At 40.7% G+C, this 20,344-nt stretch overlaps 1 protein-coding gene across 2 annotated transcripts in view; it reads right to left on the reverse strand.

Annotated features, from left to right (window-relative positions):
• The window catches only part of hmcn1 (hemicentin 1), a 96,152-nt gene extending 87,385 nt beyond the window's left edge, over positions 1 to 8,767 (reverse strand). The window contains exon 1 of one of the 2 annotated variants that reach the window (XM_058072226.1): positions 8,207 to 8,767. In XM_058072226.1, the coding sequence (XP_057928209.1) occupies positions 8,207 to 8,462 (256 nt within the window). In that variant the 5' untranslated portion in view covers positions 8,463 to 8,767. The remainder of the gene's footprint in view (positions 1 to 8,206) is intronic. The other variant, XM_058072225.1, reaches the window with a different exon arrangement.
• Positions 8,768 to 20,344: the final 11,577 nt, after the last annotated feature.

The raw sequence follows: 20,344 nt of genomic DNA on the forward strand, positions 1-20,344 counted from the left end.
TTCTATCGTTCTTTCAATCGTTCTTTCTATCGTTCCTTCTATCGTTTGTTCTATTTATTGTTCTTTCTGTCATTCTATCGTTCTTTCTATCATTCTATCGTTCTATCTATCTATCGTTCTATTGTTCTATCGTTCTATTGTTCTATCGTTCTATCGTTCTTTCTACCCATCGTTCTTTCTATCTATCGTTCTTTCTATCTATCGTTTGTTCTTTCGTTTGTTCTTTTGTTCATTCTATCGTTCCTTCTATCGTTTGTTCTATCATTTGTTCTATCTATTGTTCTTTCTATCATTCTATTGTTCTTTCTATCAATCGTTCTTTCTATCAATCTATCAATCTATCAATCAATCAATCAATCAATCAATCAATCAATCTATCAATCTATCAATCCATCCATCCATCCATCCATCCATCCATCCATCTATCTATCTATCCATCTATCCATCCCAGGTTGACTGTTGTTATCAACACTGCCCTTTTCTCCCAAAGCTCCTCCTCTATGGTTTTGACATTCCAGCCTAATAGCATCATTATTGACCGTGTCCACTCAAAGCAAAGTTCCTTGTAATCTTCCATAGGTGGGGCAGTTCAGACAGAAATGGCTGCTCTAAAAAGAAGAAAACAAAGGGAAAAGAGGATGGTGGATAATAACACAAACAAAGGAAGCTCTGAGCTGAGCTCCTTTGATCAGCTCCACCATCACCTCATCCGTCTACACTTCAAACTTTAAACTGGTCTAACAACAGAGACCTGGCAGAACCGGCGTAGACGCAGAATAGTTATTCCTGATGGATGTGATGGATGGGCTAGATCACTAATTGACGCTTGGGAGTCTGGAGTCAGCAGGGTAATGACCGGGTACTCGTATGGGTTGGTATTGCCATTTTTGGGTGGAAGATGAAAGTATACTCCCAAGCCTACTGCCAGTTTCTGGAAAATACTCATCAAGCAAGTCGTACAGGAGGAAGGCTGCAGCGTTCAGGAAGCCAGGAGGAAGCCAACGCTCCACACACCAAACTCCTTCATTGCTTGGCGGAGCAAGCAAAGGCCAGTTGATGACCTGGCAGAGTTCCTCGCCTGACTTAAATCATACTGACAGATTGTGGGCCCTTCTCAAACAGGAGATTTACAGCGAGGGAAGACAACAGTTGACAGTGAACTGATCAAGAAACTGACTCCAGAAACTGACTCCACTGAAGGTCATTCATTCATTCATTCATTCATTTTCTAACGCTTTTCCTCACGAGGGTCGCAAGGGTGCTGGAGCCTATCCCAGCTTTCTTCGGGCGTGTTGACAGTGAACTGATCAAGAAACTGACTCCAGAAACTGACTCCAGAAACTGACTCCACGGAAGGTCATTCATTCATTCATTCATTTTCTACCGCTTTTCCTCACGAGGGTCGCAGGGGTGCTGGAGCCTATCCCAGCTTTCTTCGGGCGTGTTGACAGTGAACTGATCAAGAAACTGACTCCAGAAAGTGACTCCACGGAAGGTCATTCATTCATTCATTCATTCATTTTCTACCGCTTTTCCTCACGAGGGTCGCGGGGGTGCTGGAGCCTATCCCAGCTTTCTTCGGGCGTGTTGACAGTGAACTGATCAAGAAACTGACTCCAGAAACTGACTCCACGGAAGGTCATTCATTCATTCATTCATTCATTTTCTATCGCTTTTCCTCACGAGGGTCGCGGGGGTGCTGGAGCCTATCCCAGCTGTATTCGGGCGTGTTGACAATGAACTGATCAAGAAACTGACTCCAGAAACTGACTCCACAGAAGGTCATTCATTCATTCATTCATTTTCTACCGCTTTTCCTCACGAGGGTCGCGGGGGTGCTGGAGCCTATCCCAGCTTTCTTCAGGCGTGTTGACAGTGAACTGATCAAGAAACTGACTCCAGAAACTGACTCCAGAAACTGTCATTCAGTCATTCATTCATTTCCTACCGCTTTTCCTCCCGAGGGTCGCGGGGGTGCTGGAGCCTATCCCAGCTGTCTTCGGACGAGAGGCGGGGTACACCCTGGACTGGTCGCCAGCCAATCACAGGGCACATATAGACAAACAACCATTCACACTCACATTCATGGACAATTTGGAGTCACCAATTAACCTAGCATGTTTTTGGAATGTGGGAGGAAACTGGAGTACCCGGAGAAAACCTCGGAGAACATGCAAACTCCACACAGAGATGGCCGAGGGTGGAATTGAACCCTGGTCTCCTAGCTGTGAGGTCTGCGCGCTAACCACTACTACGCCGTGCCGCCCCCACGGAAGGTCCCTTTCTGTCAAATCACTTTCTTTTGGAGATGTAAGCCGAACTATACAACTATACCCCACCCCCACACTCTCCAGTGGGCTCGGACACACACAAAAAAGTCACACAAACATGGCCTCTCACAGTGAGGTGAGTGTTTACAAGGATGTTCATTTGTTTGTCGAGACGTCAGCAGGGTTACAAAGAACCGTCACACAAAAACACACACCCTTATCAAACCACTTTGGAGAGCACTGACTGACCCTTGCTCTCCCTTATGTGGTTTCCAATGATTCTAGTATAAAGGACGTATTTCCTGGCTTTGGAATGGCCAGGTCACTGTGGGATACACTTTATTTGGCTGTAAAATTCCCATGTACCAATACCGTGTTCTGAAACAGTCCGCTTGCGACATAGCTTTATTGTGTCTTCTAAAAAAACACACGTCATGCCAAGGAGAATCCAAGTCTGGAGACCCTCTTTTGTCGTTAAAGTCTCCCGTTTCCTCCATGACGCCTTCCCAGCCATGGTTGGATGTAATGGTAATTATGGTAATGGTTTTATTTCATTTGAACATGCATCAGATTACAATTGAATGCATCACATAATCAGTTCACAGTTCCACATGTCCAAAAGGAGTAGGAAGAAGCAAAGCTTATTAAATCCTACCCTTCCATCTGATACTTTTACAATCAGTAACTGTTACATTTGTTCACTTCCTGCTCCAGTTTTTGTTTGTTTTTTAAATAATTATGTTGTTTACATATTATGTGTTATCAGTGCCAAGTCGGTACTCAGATTGAGTGCGTTTTTCACGATGCTACATTACTTCCAAGACATATCTTGCACAACATCATGTTAAAGCAGTGGTGTCCTAAGTGGGTTGCAACTTATTTTTGGGATTTGTTCAATGCCCTGAGAATTTAGCAAATTGTATGTACGTATTCCTGGCCTGAATTTTGCGTTTTCATAAAAATGGCTATTTTTTTTTTTATTTAGCCATTTTTATGCTTGAAAAAAAAAAAAAATAAATAAAAATAAAAATAAAAATGGCTAAATTACCGAAAATACAAATATAGGGCATTTCAAAGACACACTCCAACGAGTGTCAGTAATGTTACATTAATGAGACAATAGACACCGCATGAAGTACACTGCCCATAAAAAAAAAAACAAGGAACTCTCCCAATGCTAACATGTGAGTCAATGGTATGTTTTATTTATGTCTAATATGTCTTATTTTCTATTATTATGTCTACTGTATTAGGTAATATGAGTGTAAAGGTGACTATAGGGGTGAAGTACACTGCACATAAAAAAAACAAGGAACTCTCCCAATGCTAACATGTGAGTCAATGGTATGTTTTATTTATTATACTTATTTTCTATTATTATGTCTACTGTATTAGGTATTATGAGTGTAAAGGTGACCATAGGGGTGACCATAGGTGACCATATAGGGGTGAAGTACACTGCCCATAAAAAAAAACAAGGAACTCTCCCAATGCTAACATGTGAGTCAATGGTATGTTTTATTTATGTCTAGTATGTCTTATTTTCTATTATTATGTCTACTGTATTAGGTAATATGAATGTAAAGGTGACCATAGGGGTGTTATTTCATGTCCAGAGGTCTCTAATAATGTTAAAACGCATTAAGCAGGTCATAGACTTGTTTGTTATGCTATAACAACAAAAATATTCTATTTACTGTACAAATAAGGAATCCTACTTTGTGGAAATTCAATTATCACAGTTTAATTTGCACAAAAACTTTCTGTACCAACAATGAACCAAATCATGACCTTAGAAACGAGGTATGTACCAAAACATGACTATAGTGTACTATTACACTCCTGCTAAATAAACAAGCATGTGCTTCAGTAAAATGACCTATGAAGTATCTATTGCTTTCTCTCGCTGCAGGATAGAAGGCGTGGGGGTCGGGGGGTGGTGATGGGGAGGGGGAGGGGGTGTCTTCCTGGCTAAACCTCCTATCCAGCCATCCTCATGACACTCACTTCACATACACACACACACACACTTAACGTTAGTACACGATACAGGATGCCACTGTGACACAGACACACAAACACACACTTCAGTGTTTACCATGTCGGAGTTCTGGCCTCTGACTTAAAGGGAGCCAAATTAAACAGGACCCAGTTTTATCTCACTGGGTCAGCAGAGGAAAAGCCTTTAACACAATTTCTAATAATAAAAAAGATGCTATGGAAAACCCCAAAAATCTAAGAACATTTGGGGAACTGCTTTGCTACTCTGGCTTCCATGTTGCCTCCATTTCCCTGAAGGTTTTGGAAAGCATATTTGCACATCATCGTAAAAAAATAGATGTCTTACAGTCGACCAACACAAAGACATGGAGAACAACAGTGCAACTGTTGACGGATTAGACTCCTCCCGGGTAACAGTTGTTTAGAATTAAGCTTATTTCACTACTGCTGCCTCCTTTTATTATCTTCTAATGAGATGATTTTGTTTTTGTCTTTGGCCAAAAGGCACGAAATAATGAATTCATCATTTGTAGCATTTGTGTACACTGTACATAGTTTCTCCCTGATGAGGATTATTATTCTAGGCAAGCTGGCTGATTAAATAAATGACTGAGGAATTGCGCTTAAAAAAGAATTTGTGACATGCGGAAATTTAGCTGAGGAAAACAAACATCTGGAATGAGAATCCATCTTTTCACTGCATTCGACTACAGAGGCCCGGCTCTTTTTTGCCTCTGTTGCTGTTAGAAGTAACAACAGAAAAACACAAAAAAATTGAAGTATATTCTATGTAATACTAAAGCTAGAATGTAGTTTCATAATTATGTACTTAATTGTTACAAATTTGGTAGATTTTGAGGAATTGACCGTTGATGAATCACATCTTGAAACAACTGAGGCACAACAGAGTGCACTACTTGGTTGCAACCAGCAGAGGCGCTGTTGATTCCGTTGCAACAAGTTTATGGTACAGTAAACCTCGGATATATCGGATTCAATTGTTCCCACTGGTTTTGTCCGATATAAGCGAAATCCGTTATATGCGTATACCGGAAAATGTCCGTTTTACGCATATATCGGATTTATATCCGGTATATGCGTAAATCGGATTTTATCCGTTATAAAAAGGCACTTCCTTGACTATGTTTCCAATGTACCTGGACGCGCAGGCAACGCTGCAAATGACGTCGTATAGCGGCCTGTCACGATTCGGCGAATCGGAGCGCCACGATGCGGCCATCCGATATATGCGAGGGAAATTTAATGGAAATGCATTGGAACGGGACTGGAGATTTTGTCCGAAATAGGCGAAATCCGTTATAAAAAATCCGATATATGCAATGAATTTTTATTGGAAATGCATTACAGAAAAATTGGTTCTTTTTTATCTGTCCGTTGTGAGCGAATTTCCGATATATCCGAGTCCGATATATCCGAGGTTTACTTTTTAAAATTAGGTATGTATATACAGAAATGATATTAGATATTAAACATGTTCAATATTTAAGATACAAAACCCACTTTGGGTGGCTGAGCCTCGGATTCCCTGATTGTCACATGGGACAGAACGCAGCAAACAGCCAATCACAGGGCACATATAGACAAACAACCATTCACACTCACATTCATACCTATGGACAATTTGGAGTCGCCAATTAACATCTCCACATGTCATCAAATTCATTCATTTATTCATTTTCTACCGCTTATCCTCACAAGGGTCGCGGGGGTGCAGGAGCCCACATCTCCCTAAATTAAAAAAAAATCTGATTTAATGTGTGTGTCACAAGAGGAATGCAGAAAGCCAGTGTTTTTGTCGTCATGACTAGGTAACATGTTCTGCAGCTGTCTGGCTCTGGAAAAGTTTACCTTAGAGTCCAATCATTAGTTGTTTTTATTAGATTGGATCCTGATGGACAAAGAGTTACTCGCAAAAAGTTGGGCATAATTGCCTTTATGGTGAAAAATTAAAATACTAGTAGTAATCCGTTGTTCATCACTGCGAACTGGTGATAAGTACATTTCCATGAAGCAGGATTTTCATAGTTAGAGCATAGAAAAGCTGTTTACAAGCTTTAACACCTCTTATGACCCAATATAGTACACATGAAAAAAGTAAATAAGCCATTTAAGACATAAATAAGACTATGTGTGTATTCCTTTAAATGTGTTCCTTAAGAGAGCTAAGTGGCGGCCAGACAGGAAGTGATGTCGGGCGTTCCGAATTGAGTGTCAGCTTTGCATGGATAACGATTTTCCTTAGGGATTATTGTGAGACCATTCAACACTGCAATAAAAGCCTGTTGTTTCAGCGATCAAGTCTGGTGCTTGTGTGTCTTTCCGAAGATTACAGTAACATTACTGACACCTAGTGACAAGTGTATTGAGAACGTCTTTGAATGCGTCTTCGGGTGGTACACCCTGGACTGGTCGCCAGCCAATCACAGGGCACATATAGACAAACAACCATTCACACTCACATTCATACCTATGGACAATTTGGAGTCGCCAATTAACCTAGCATGTTTTTGGAATGTGGGAGGAAACCTGAGTACCCGGAGAAAACCCATGCATGCACGGGGAGAACATGCAAACACCACACAGAGATGGCCGAGGGTGGACTTGAACTCGGGTATCCTAGCTATGAGACCTGCGTGCTCACCACTCGCTTACTGTGTAGCCGCCATGCAGAATTAAAAACTCCAATTCTCCTTTCATCCAGTCACTCATCAGAACTCAGCCGGGATGCTTTCAGGGTCTCACAGAAAGTCGGATTTTTAAAACATAATTACAAAGAGTGGAGCCACAACAAAAAGGCTGAACAGCTACATGTGGCTCTGGAGCCATGGGTTGCTGACCCCTGATTTCGGCAAAGAAACCCCTTTACAGATGAACTTAACGTGACCTTCTCTCTTTTCATTGGTCCATTCATGGATCACTCATTTGGACTTTGTCATTTATGGTAGAGAACAGGCTGTACGGCGGACGAGTGGTTAGCGTGTAGACCTCACAACTAGGAGACCAGGGTTCAATTCCGCCCTCGGCCATCTCTGTGTGGACTTTGCGTGGGTTTTCTCCGGGTACTCCGGTTTCCTCCCACATTCCAAAAACATGCTAGGTTAATTGGCGACTCCAAATTGTCCATAGGTATGAATGTGAGTGTGAATGGTTGTTTGTCTATATGTGCCCTGTGATTGGCTGGCGATCAGTCCAGGGTGTACCCGGCCTCTCGCCCGAAGACAGCTGGGATAGGCTCCAGCACCCCCCGCGACCCTCGTGAGGAAAATGAATGAATGAATGAATGTCTTATTTTCTATTATTAGTATGTCTACTGTATTAGGTAATATGAGTGTAAAGGTGACCATAGGGGTGTTATTTCATGTCTAGAGGTCTCTAATGAATGAATGAATGTTAGAGAACAGCAATTTATGCAAAAAAGTACAGAAACATTGAACGGCTGGACATGCGCATTCAAAAGTTTAAAGACGGTCATGTTGAGTTCAATTGTAAAGGTTTTCGTGCATTTCAGCTTCATTCTGAAATTTCACCCAAAAGTTGGAATATCACTAACTTTTTGTGCGTAGTGTATCTTGAATCATACCCTACTTCTGTTCCTGTTTCCTTGGTAACTGATTAATTATGATTAATTATTTGCCTATCCTCATATGCAGTACTCATAATATGTCCAACACATGGTTGGAATCAGCTGCTCAGAATGATAGAACATCCTTGGGTGATGATAACCATCAAGCAAAACTGAAGGTGACGGAATGCTAATGATAGTGACGGACAGGCTGAACATCTGTGTGCGAGTACAAAACCTCCTATGGAAGTGTGAGGCACACCGGCCTTTCAATGGGGGGTTTGAGAGCAAACTATCACATTTCTCACGTTGAGCTCTACCCAAACAATGAGTGATTAGTAGTATTATTTACCTGGGTCATGGAAGGGGACCAAGGCGAAGTTGTACAGAGGTCGTTTCGGCCGGCTTAGAGATGTCTCCAGAATCTTGGACGCTCCTTCTATGACTTGGACCAAGTCGTCGTACATGGAGCCGGTCACGTCAAACACGAACGCGAGGGTGGATGCACCCTCCGGGATGTCCTCGTCTGCGGCGGTGGTGGCCGACTCTTGCCCGCTTGACAGCGCCACTGAAAGGGCAAAGAAGATCCACCCGACTCGGGTGCCCATTTTAGCTCCAAAATCTTGGATCTTCGGTTTCAAAGTTTAAAGAAATCTGAACCTAAACGCAACACATTGAGCTTTCAAAAAGAACAAAAAAACTAATATAGTAAATAAAAGTATTGCGCATTGATGCAGAATGGTGCGCCGCTCCAAGGGGTGTGCTTTTACGCAGGGACCTGCGCGGTTCTTTTTCGCTTTGGACCCCTTCTCCTCGGATCCACGGTAGATCTCCTGTGTCTCTTCTGGCGTGAGTGAAGTGTGCAGAGGTAGTGGTCCCTTTTTTTTTTAGCTTTCACATACACTAACTCTCAGCTGTGCAAGGAAAGCCTCCAAGGCGCACAAGAGAGGCGGGCGGATCGATCCATGTATCGATTGCATTGATACCAGGCAGTACCAGCCTGATGAGGTAGTTTCATTTTTTCATATGCTTATTTTTGTTTTGTTTTATCAACCAATCAGAAATAAATGTCTGACATGTTGGAAAAACAGCCCCATTGCTAATAGTGTTTAAGTGGCATGGGCCAGCACTACTGATTCTGAAGGCCTTGGGCCTGATTGCATTGAAATGGCAAACCAATTGTATCAAATACTATAATTGTAGGTAGGTAAAATGTAGGTCAGTAAACTATTCAACCTGATGATGCATTGGAGCAAAGGAAAAACAGCCTTTCTGTTTCTGAGCTCTACTGCCATCTAGTGTTCATGCAAGTTAATGCAATATTTTAAGCAAGTAGTAGTTTGTTGGAATGAACAGTTTGGGATTATTTTACTAAATACTTCAAAATGTTGGTAAATTACAAATAGGTCAACATAAAATTAGATTTATTTATCATATATCTCATATAAAACATAAAGAGTTATTGTTATCAGTGTAGGGTTGCTGGAGCCTATCCCAGGACTAAGTGGCGGCCAGACAGGAAGTGATGTCGGGGGTTCCAAATTGAGTGTCAGCTTTGCATGGATAACGATTTTCCTTTTATTGGGATTATTGTGAGACCATTCAATCCTGCAATATAAGCCTCACAAGGCGCACAGGGGGGTGCTGGAGCCTATCCCAGCTGTCTTCGGGCGAGAGGCGTGGTACACCCTGGACCGGTCACCAGCCAATCACAGGGCACATACAGACAAACAACCATTCACACTCACATTCATACCTATGGACAATTTGGAGTCGCCAATTAACCTAGCATGTTTTTGGAATGTGGGAGGAAACCGGAGTACCCGGAGAAAACCCGGAGATTCTACTATCGGCAATATGATATCCCAGCCTGAGCTCAAACTCCGTCCTTCGAGATGACGGCCATTTATCAAAGAAATAACGCCACAATTTGAGGAAAATTGGGAGTCGAAAAATGAACAGAGCGGCCTCCAAACAGTCGTGGGGTCTCATTTATATTAAAACATTGCATGTTAGCTGGCTGCACGGTGCACAAGTGGTTAGCACGTAGGCCTCACAGGTAGGAGACCTGAGTTCAATTCCACCTCGGCTATCTCTGTGTGGAGTTTGCATGTTCTCCCCGTGCATGCGTGGGTTTTTTCTCCGGGTACTCCGGTTTCCTCCCACATTCCCAAAACATGCTAGGTTAATTGGTGACTCCAAATTGTCCATAGGTATGAATGTGAGTGTGAATGGTTGTTTGTCTATATGTGCCCTGTGATTGGCTGGCGACCAGTCCAGGGTGTACCCCGCCTCTCGCCTGAAGACAGCTGGGATAGGCTCCAGCACTTATTGAGAATAAGCTGCATAGAAAATGAATGAATTCTGCATGTTGGCTTCTGTTATACAGGTAGGTTACTAATTTTGTCGCTAGAGGGCGCTATTATTCTACTAATATCTTAAAAGACTCAGATGAAGTCTATTCCAAACAATCTGAAGGAGATTGAATAACTGAAGTGAGATGATTTAGGTAGAGACAAATACAGAATACACAAGCACCCTTGAACCGAATTGCACCGAATATTATTGGCATCATTTCTGTAAGTCGGGAGTCACTGGCACCGATTCACTGCTCTGACCGAGATGAATGTTGGACAGGATGTGAGGGGAACGTATACATGGAAACATTCAAATGGGAATCCAAACCTCAGTGACCAAAATGCACAGTGTGATGCAGGAGGAGAGCATAAATTGGCGAGAATTTTGCATAGCAAGCAAATGGGGGTGTGTAAAGCTTGGTGTGATTGCGTAACACGCTTTTTTAACATAAATAAGTCACGACAAGAGTCAGAGGTACATCCTGTTCCTGACAAGCTTTTGTAAGACAAAACAATAAAGGAATAGCTAGCATACATTTGTCACTTATAACCTCAAAAACAAACCGCATGTCAACAAACATGTAGCGTCTACATTTCTAAGTCATGTCTAAGTCATCTTGGACAAAACTAAATAAATGTTCATACGTTTTTTCTACAAGAGAATGTTTTGGAAGCAAGTATTATAAGTATTTGAATAGCTGGCAAATAGACCTACAGGAAATGAAAAATGAAGTCAAAGATTCCTACAAGATGTTGAAAGTGTGTGTGGAAATTTACGACGGAGTATTAGAGCCACGTTGAAAAACGAATCATCTGAGATTTTCGAGAAAAAAGTCATAAATTTACAAGAAAAAAAGAGTTATAATACTGTATTATTATCTTTGCCCAAGGTCAAAGGTCACATAAGTTCCCCCTTTTTCATAGTAAACTTTATTCTTGTAGTATTACAACTTCTTTCTCGTAAATGTATGACTTTATTCTCCAAATTAAAGATTATTATTATTTTTATTATTATTATTATTTTTTTTTTTTATGTGGCCCTAATACTCAGAAAATAAAAGTGCAGAAATTAAATTAAACACACACATACAAAAAAATAATTTCAAACATATACACAGCTACAGTGATCCCTCTTTTATCACAGTTCATTCCAGACCCGACAGTGATAAGTGCGATTATTTCCTGCAAAGTCGGACTCCTTATTTATCAATAGAATATTATCATAGTTAATATTCTACAACCGTTTACCACCGTCTCAATACAGTTTTTAACATTATTAGAGCCCTCTAGACATTAAATAGCATCCCTATAGTCAACCTTACACTCATAATAACCAATATAGTAGACATACTAACAGAAAATAAGCCACAGAATACAGTCATGTTATCATGTTTTTTTCTTGACAGTGTACCGTCTCATACTGAGTGAATAGTGTGGAATATTAAAAAAAATAAAAACATAATTGAATGTGTCTTCTGAATGCCGTAAATTGGTATTTTTGTTCATTTGGCCATTTTTTTATGCTTGAAAATGTCCCATATATAAATATCCCAATAAGTTAACAATAAGTTAATTTAATCTATCATAATTATATTCTATAGAGAATATTTTCCACATGAAGAAAACAATGTGAAATAATGGATGGAACTTATTGTTGATGTGGACTACTTCAGATCAAATGTTATCATGTTTGTTTTTCTTGACAGTGTACTGTCTCATACTGAGTGAATAGTGTGGAATACTAAAAACAAATAAAAACATAATTGAATGTGTCTTCTGAATGCCGTAAATTGGTATTTTTGTTCATTTGGCCATTTTTTATGCTTGAAAATGTCCCATATATAAATATCCCAATAAGGTTAATTTGATCTATGATAATTCTATAGAGAATATTTCCACATGAAGAAAACAATGTGAAAAAATAATGGCTGGAACTTATTGTTGATGTGGACTACTTCAAATCAAATTCAATCGAATTTCTTACCATCTTTTTTGGCCCCATGTAGGGTTATTTAGCAGTGACACTCACGATACAGTACAGGGCAAACTTTGTTAAGTGTAATACTGTACAAAAACTGAGAACATTTCTGCAATAAAACCCTAAAAAAAAGCAGTTTGACTATCAAAGTGCGATTTTTCACCTGATCGAGATTTCCAAGTTGATTGGTTGGCCTGGATTCATCCCAAATGTGCTGTATGGGCTTTAAGTCAGGGCTAAGTTAAGTCTTCCAAACTCATCCAGGTTTGATTTTATGGTATAGTCCATCTGGATCCTATCCCAGCTGTCTTTGGGGCGGGAGGCGGGGTACACCCTGGACTGGTCGCCAGCCAATTACAGGGCACACAATCATTCAATCGATTAAACCGATCTCCTAACTGGCCTACATGCTAACCACTCTGCAATTCCTACAATTAAGTGCATCTGTAAACTTTGTCCATACAACAAATTTATAGTCAGGAATTTGCATACACCAAGAATGTGACACATGTCACATGTGCCTCGAAAGTTCAAATATCATACCAACACCAAGTTTCTTATCTTTCAATGTAATCACAAAGCTGGTTGAACTGGTTTCTTTGGTTTCATCTTTATAACCTTGACTGTTAAATTACTAGTTCTTTTTCTACCATTATGTATTTGTTCTAGACCTTACATCCAAATATGTATCGAACCTAGAAAATAATCAATGAAAAGTAAACTGTGCGGTAATTTTCCATGGCTGACAATGTACACCTCATTGTGCACACACAGCGTGCAGGCTCACAAGTCAGACGTGACATACAAACAGCAGCCTCTCTGTCTCCTAAACAAGATCCTCATGTGACACATGGGTTCCATCCGTCCAGTTAGCCAACCAGAAAGCCCGCCTGGGGCATTCAGCTGTGTTGGCCAACAGACTAATCCTGGGGTTTAATGCCTCCCAATACTGTAAAGTCCATCTTTTGTTGTGAACACAAGTCATCTGTCCTATGAATCTCATTAGCTGTGCACCTATCCTTTGTGAGCCCCACTCCATTCTTCCTTTTTCACCACCCCTGTCACCCTGGCTCTGTCAATGTTTAACAAGGGGGACCATTCCGAATACCGGAATTACACAAAAACAATTCTTCCCGTGGTGTCATATTCATCTTTCTCAGTCCACCACACACCAGAAAGATTTCCAGGTCCGACAACAATAAAAATTCACAATTAAATTTTTTTGCAGAAAAGAATAAATCATCGTAAAGATAATTAATTCATAATAATTCATAATAATTCATAATTAATTCATAATTAATTCATAATTAATTCATAATTAATTCATAATTAATTCAAAATTATTTCATATTAATTCATAATTATTCCATAATTAATTCATAATTAATTCATAATTGATTCATTATTAATTCATTATTAATTCAGCGTAATAAAAGTAAAAAACATGATATTGTTGCCTACCGCAGGCCTAGTAGTATGACTATCATTAGTAGCTAGTAGATGATACCACCACTTTTGACATTGAATCGATACCAGGTAAATATAGTCAAACTTTGCCTCGGTTTAAGTACACTGTCTCAGTTTTAGTACGATATTGTGTATTTGCCCTGTATCATGTTGCCTACCGCAGGCCTTGTAGTATGACTATCTTTAGTAGCTAGTGGATAATACTACCACTTTTGGCATTGAATCGATACCAGGTAAATATAGTCAAATCTTGCCTCGGTTTAAGTACACTGTCTCAGTTTTAGTACGATATTGTGCATTTGCCCTGTATCATGTTGCCTACCGCAGGCCTTGTAGTATGACTACCTTTAGTAGCTAGTGGATGATACTACCACTTTTGGCATTGAATCGATACCAGGTAAATATAGTCAAATCTTGCCTCGGTTTAAGTACACTGTCTCAGTTTTAGTACGATATTGTGCATTTGCCCTGTACTATGTCATTACGCCCCAAATGGGGCACTCTATGTTTTAGCGATCCGTCAAATAACCCATCATGGTGCCAAATAAAGTTGCAAGTACCAACAATTTGATAGGGAAGGTGAAGAAATTTAACAAATCTTCCTCTCTATCTCTGCTCCTCACTGTTCTTGCCAACAAGAGTCTTCACTTAAGGTAAAAACTTTTAAATGTTCATTTGTCTATTCCAATCATCATTTATATTTATTTTGCATTGTTTTCTGTAATTATTATCCCAAAAATGTATGGATCCCCGCACGTTCACAATACCGAAAATACATGGATTTTTGTTTTTTGGCAGAACATGCATACGCCTGAACAAAAAACTACAAACACTAATGGCCAATGTATTATTTAAAAAGTAATTGTTGCAATTTACTGCCTCACCCTGTTGTGTATCACAGACACACTTGCATAGCAAGCAAACAGGATGATGAATTTATTCCATGAATAAGTACTTAAACATGCATCTGCTGATTGTAGGCGGAGTTTTTCAGCAGAACTACACGCCTGTTGTTGGTGTCATGCATACAGACTAGTTGAATTATATGAATATAAATACTGTATATGTTCAGGTGTATCCCAATTGATTATGAATTGATATCACAGGCCAGTTATGAAAGCATATAAACCACCAGAATACAAATGGCTAACAGTATAATCCAGTTTCCCAACCATTATTGAGCCACCAAGCCTGCCATGACGTATTCTGTTTATGAATGGCAACAGGTGGATGTACAAGAGAGATGTGCGAGTCATGAACGAGTTGTTCAAGTAGTGACTCAACTAGCATAATGAAAGTATTTTCATATTTTGACTTTATTTTTGTGAAATTGTAACTTTTGACACAACCTCATTTAAACTGTGATTTTTGTTTAATTTTTCATTTTCAACGCTCGAAGGGATGCGGCATAAGTAATTATATTATTGCGGGATGGTGAAACAGATGTAAGGATGATGGAGATGGAGAGGGGATTTCAGTTGAAGAGCGGCACGTAACAGCTTAGAGAATAGGGAGAAGGAGAGTGGGTGGACATGCACAGATGAGAGCATTACACAACAAAAAACAGCAGTCTTCTACAAGCTTGGCTTAACTGCTTTTCATGTGAACCCACACACCAGCAGATACACGAACAGTGAACATCCTCACCGTATTTCTCCACGGTTTTTTTTTCAGGCTTCCTTCCTATAGAGATCATAGGTCGGTGCATTTAGCATGCATTGTGTCGTACTTCCTTGGACCAGAAGGAAGCTGAAGCATGTTGATCTTATGTATAGATAAATATAGAGAAACTATATAGAGAATCAAGACTGTGTTCGAAATCCCATGCGCACATGTGAAGAGCATGCTAACTGCAGAGATGTCGGTATGCTAACCACCAGCCTGCCTTTACAGAGTGAAAAACAAAAAGGAAATGCAAACAATTTTTTGGCTGTCTCTGTACTTGGGTTGGTTAGCACGCAGGCCTCACAGCTAGGAGACCCAAGTTCAATTCCACCCTCGGCCATGTCTGTGTGGAGTTTGCATGTTCCCCTCCGTGCATGCGTGGGATTTCTCCGGGTACTCCGGTTTCCTCCCACATTCCAAAAACATGCTAGGTTAATTGGCGACTCCAAATTGTCCATAGGTATGAATGTGAGTGTGAATGGTTGTTTGTCTATATGTGCCCTGTGATTGGCTGGCCACCAGTCCAGGGTGTACCCGGCCTCTCGCCCGAAAACAGCTGGGATAGGCTCCAGCACCCCCATGACCCTTGTGAGGAAAAGTGGTAGTAAATATAAATATAAATATAAATATAAGTTTTTTAATAATAATTTTTGGAATATTTTATTGCAGAAAAAGTTCAACAAAGTCAAAATATTATGGGCAGGCCTCACAGCTAGGAGACCTGAGTTCAATTCCACCCTTGGCCATATCTGCATGTTCTCCCCATGCATGCGTGGGTTTTCTCCGGGTACTCCGGTTTCCTCCCACATTCCAAAAACATGCTAGGTTAATTGGCGACTCCAAATTGTCCATAGGTATGAATGTGAGTGTGAATGGTTGTTTGTCTATATGTGCCCTGTGATTGGCTGGCGACCAGTCCAGGGTGTACCCCGCCTCTCGCCCGAAGACAGCTGGGATAGGTTCCAGCACCCCCACGACCCTTGTGAGGATAAGCGGTAGAAAACGAATGAATGAATGAATGAATGAATGAATGTCTGTACTTTTTACAAGAGGGAGAAGAGCAGTGGAGAGAGAACACACCCTTGGGGGGTGCCAGTGGTGTTGGACCAGGTGCTGAAAGTGATGCTCACCTGCTGACTCCTGTCATTCAGGAAGCTGGTGGGATAGCTTCTGGTGGATGATGGTGTTGAACGCCCAGCTGAAGTCCACAAACAGCATCCTTGCATGGGTCCCTGAGGAGTCGATGGCGTGTAGTCCCATGTTTACTGTATCATCCAACAACCTGTTTACCTTGTAGGCAAACTGCAGGGGGTCCGGCGGGGGTGCTGTGATGTCCTTCGGGTGGCTCAACAACAGTCGCTCAAAGGATTTCATGATCACAGATGTCAGGGCCAATGGTCTGTAGTCATTTAATCCTGAGATACATGGATGGTTTCTTGGGGACTGGGATATTGGTGGAGCGTTTCAGACAGTGGGGCATTTCACACAGTTCCAGGGAACAGCTGAAGAGCTGGGCGAAGATGGGGGTCATTTGGTCAGCGCAGACTCTCGGGCAGGAAGGGGACACACTATCAGGTCCTGGAGTCTTTTTGATCTTTTGTCTCTGAAAGAGCTGATGCAGATGCAATCATGTGACACACCAGAGAAGAAAGAAGGCATGCCCATACGTCTGTTATTATATGTGTACTATACTGGTTAAGATGAGTATAAAGTTGACTATGGGGTGCTAGAGGGCTGTAATAATGTTAAAAACTATATTTAGAAGGTTGCAAACAGGTTTTCTGTGCTCTAACTATAAAAACACAGTTGGGTCCGGGACCAATGAAACGATTTACGACTGTATTCAGGCCCTGCAGTACATAAAGTAACCTCAGAAATCTGTTCATTTTCATAGTGTCTATTCTGGAGCTGAAGTGTTGTGTCAGAAATGTTTTTGTTCAAGTCACAGCAAGGTATTGCTCTTGGCGGTGTTTGTTAACAGTAAGTGTAGTAGAGCTCACATACCATAAGTCACAATGTCAAAGCACTAAAATGTGTATACAGTATTTGAGATATGTACCGTATGCTTGAGGGCGTGTGATCAAGAAGAGATTATTCCAGTTTAGAATCAAATGTTTTGTTTATCGTGAAAATAGCACGAGGGAACATTTTAGGAATGTTCTCCTGAAAAAATAAATGTGATATTATCTAAAACACTGGAACCTGCTCAAATCATTACCTTTTTTTTTACTGGAATGTGTCATTGCGAAAATAGCATGACAACAATAGATTTGGCATATTTTGAGATAAATATGTTTCCTACATTGTACAATGTTTTGCCATGTTGATGGATATGTTTTCAGATGGTATGCAAATGCATGTAGAGCGAGACAATGCTGACTACCCACATGGCTTTAATGTTGATAGAAAGATATGAAAAATTCAAGGTGACAATCTGTTCATATTCTACAACAGGGGTCTCAAACTCAACTTTTTTCAGATTAAAATTAACAAATCATTATTAGAGCCCTGTAGACATGACAAAACACAACTATAGTCACATTTATACTTTTTTTTTATTTACAACATATTGCGCAACTGCAGGGTCTTGAGACACATGCTAACTCGCAAACTAGAGAGCTAGCGACCTAAACGGTAGCCTTCAAGTTATTTCCTTTAAACTTAAATAGCCCAAAACTTACCACTTCCACACGGATAGGGAGGATAACTATTAACAGTTATTTAACCTTTAACATGAACATTAATCAAACGTAATAATTTGTTTCTGGGTACATGATACCATACAGCATCCAAATCAAACTTTCATATCAAGGCGGGGGCCTCAAACTAGTGTCCTGCGGGCCACATTTGGCCCGCGGGCCGCGTGTTTGAGACCCCTGTTCTCCAAGATAAATGTATGCTATAGTCAATGCACAATACATACATGCTCCTGTTGCATCTGCAACTTTTGTCTGTATTATGACAAATAAGTTTTATAACTTGCTTATTTATGTATTAACAGATTCATTTAACTTTTATCATCAACCAACAGAACATGATAGCCACTTGTAGCTCGCCTCTGGGAAAAAAAAAAAAACGAGCTAGCTCGCTAGCTGCAGATAGAGAGGCAGTGAGAGGCAGGCAAAATGTGTAAACAAAGATCCCAAAAAGTGGAATGAATTGATTGATTGAAAAGCGAGTGTTGAAAAGCTTAGCCTGTGGCAAGCTGTCGTCAATTGAATCGACATTTTATGAACTACTTTTCATTATCACGATAATAAGGAACAAAATGAACGTCAACAAGTTTGTGTAGTTTTATATTTCAAACAAAAAAAATAAGAACAGCACCACGGACTAGCATATTTTACCAATAGTGGTTTATCGGTCCAATACAAGTATAAAAATCTTATATCGGTCGATATCGGTATCAGATTATGAGAACCGATATTTAAAAAATGCCGTATACAACACATAGTATGTGTTCATTCCACCAGAGGAGATATCATGTTACACTTATTGGTATCGGCTGATGTCGGTATCAGCTGGTATAGGTTTCGGAAATTAAGAGTTGAACAATATATCGGTTTTCAGCAAAAACGTCACCTTAACTGTTGAATTGTTACTTTGAATTGTTTCTGCATGTAAAACTCGAAAAAACTTGTTTTGTGTTAACATTTTTAGCTTTCTAGAATGGATTCATAGGATTTACATGATTTCTTATGGGAAAAAAATATTAATGTAAGGTCAGTTTCGGCGTGGGATGCAACATTGGAGCAGGAAGTGGGCGGAATAAACCATTTTCAAAGGTTAGCGCTGCCCATGCAGTACCTAACCATGCCAGGCAGCAACTTTAATGTCTCCTTTTATTGTTTTTTCCCATTTTACTGGACTCAATGTCCTGGTTTCCAGTAATCAATATATGGTCACCCTCGTCAAAGTGATGTAAGATTTTCCTCCACAAGGAACGCTGGTTAAAAGTTAAACTGCATTGTTGATGAATGCGGGTACGGGTGTGTACAAGTTCGCTTGTAGGAGCAACATTACTCGTGCATGGCGGTGTATGCCTGCATGCGTTACGTTTTGACCTCGGATGTTATCTGGGTCACCCTTGCTATAGCTGTAACCCACTAAGAAGGTCAGACTCGGTCTATTGCAACATCGTCTCTTGAACGGTAGAAAGCTTCTCTCTCAACGATTGAGTGTGAACAATTATTAACTGTTTTCCATGAGGCAATCACTGGCTTGTATACTTGGAAGATGGACTTTGGCTAGTGGTGGATAGCGGTTTCACACTTCCAGTGTCTTGAAGCTGATCATCTTGGGTCGTTTATAAAAGTCAGTCAAACATACCGAGTTAATTTAACATTGGTGTATCATTGTCATACACAGGGCCAGAACCCGCCCCTCCGTGTACGCCAGGCACTCGCTGTGTGCGTCCTTGCCAAAAAGGGGAATTCTGCGGCAAGGATGAGCATCGCTGCCGTGAGGCATGCATAGCGCGCTAAGTCAGCCTGGGGCGAGTAAAGACGAGTGATCCGACGCTGTGCTCGTTGCAGCAATTGGAAGCATGCAGTAGAATAAGAAAATAAAATGGCATAATTCACTCTTTAACCTGTCAGTCCCTGGTTGTGTAATGGTACAGCTGCTGCCTCATAAGGGTCTGACTTGTTTTTTTATTATGTTAATTTGTTACACTTGGCCAATTTCTCCTATGTATTCATTCATTCATTTTCTACCGCTTTTTGGGCGAGAGGCGGGGTACACCCTGGACTGGTCGCCAGCCAATCACAGGGCACATATAGACAAACAACCATTCACACTCACATTCATACCTATGGACAATTTGGAGTCGCCAATTGTGGGAGGAAACCGGAGTACCCGGAGAAAACCCACGCATGCACGGGGAGAACATGCAAACTCCACACAGAGATGGCCGAGGGTGGAATTGAACCCTAGTCTCCTAGCTGTGAGGTCTGCCTGCTAACCACTCGACACCCAAACATATTAACACAAAACATACTTTATAGACAATAATTATAGCTTT

This window comes from Doryrhamphus excisus, chromosome 5 (assembly GCF_030265055.1).
Source record: "Doryrhamphus excisus isolate RoL2022-K1 chromosome 5, RoL_Dexc_1.0, whole genome shotgun sequence".
Classification (NCBI taxonomy): Eukaryota; Metazoa; Chordata; class Actinopteri; order Syngnathiformes; family Syngnathidae; genus Doryrhamphus; species Doryrhamphus excisus.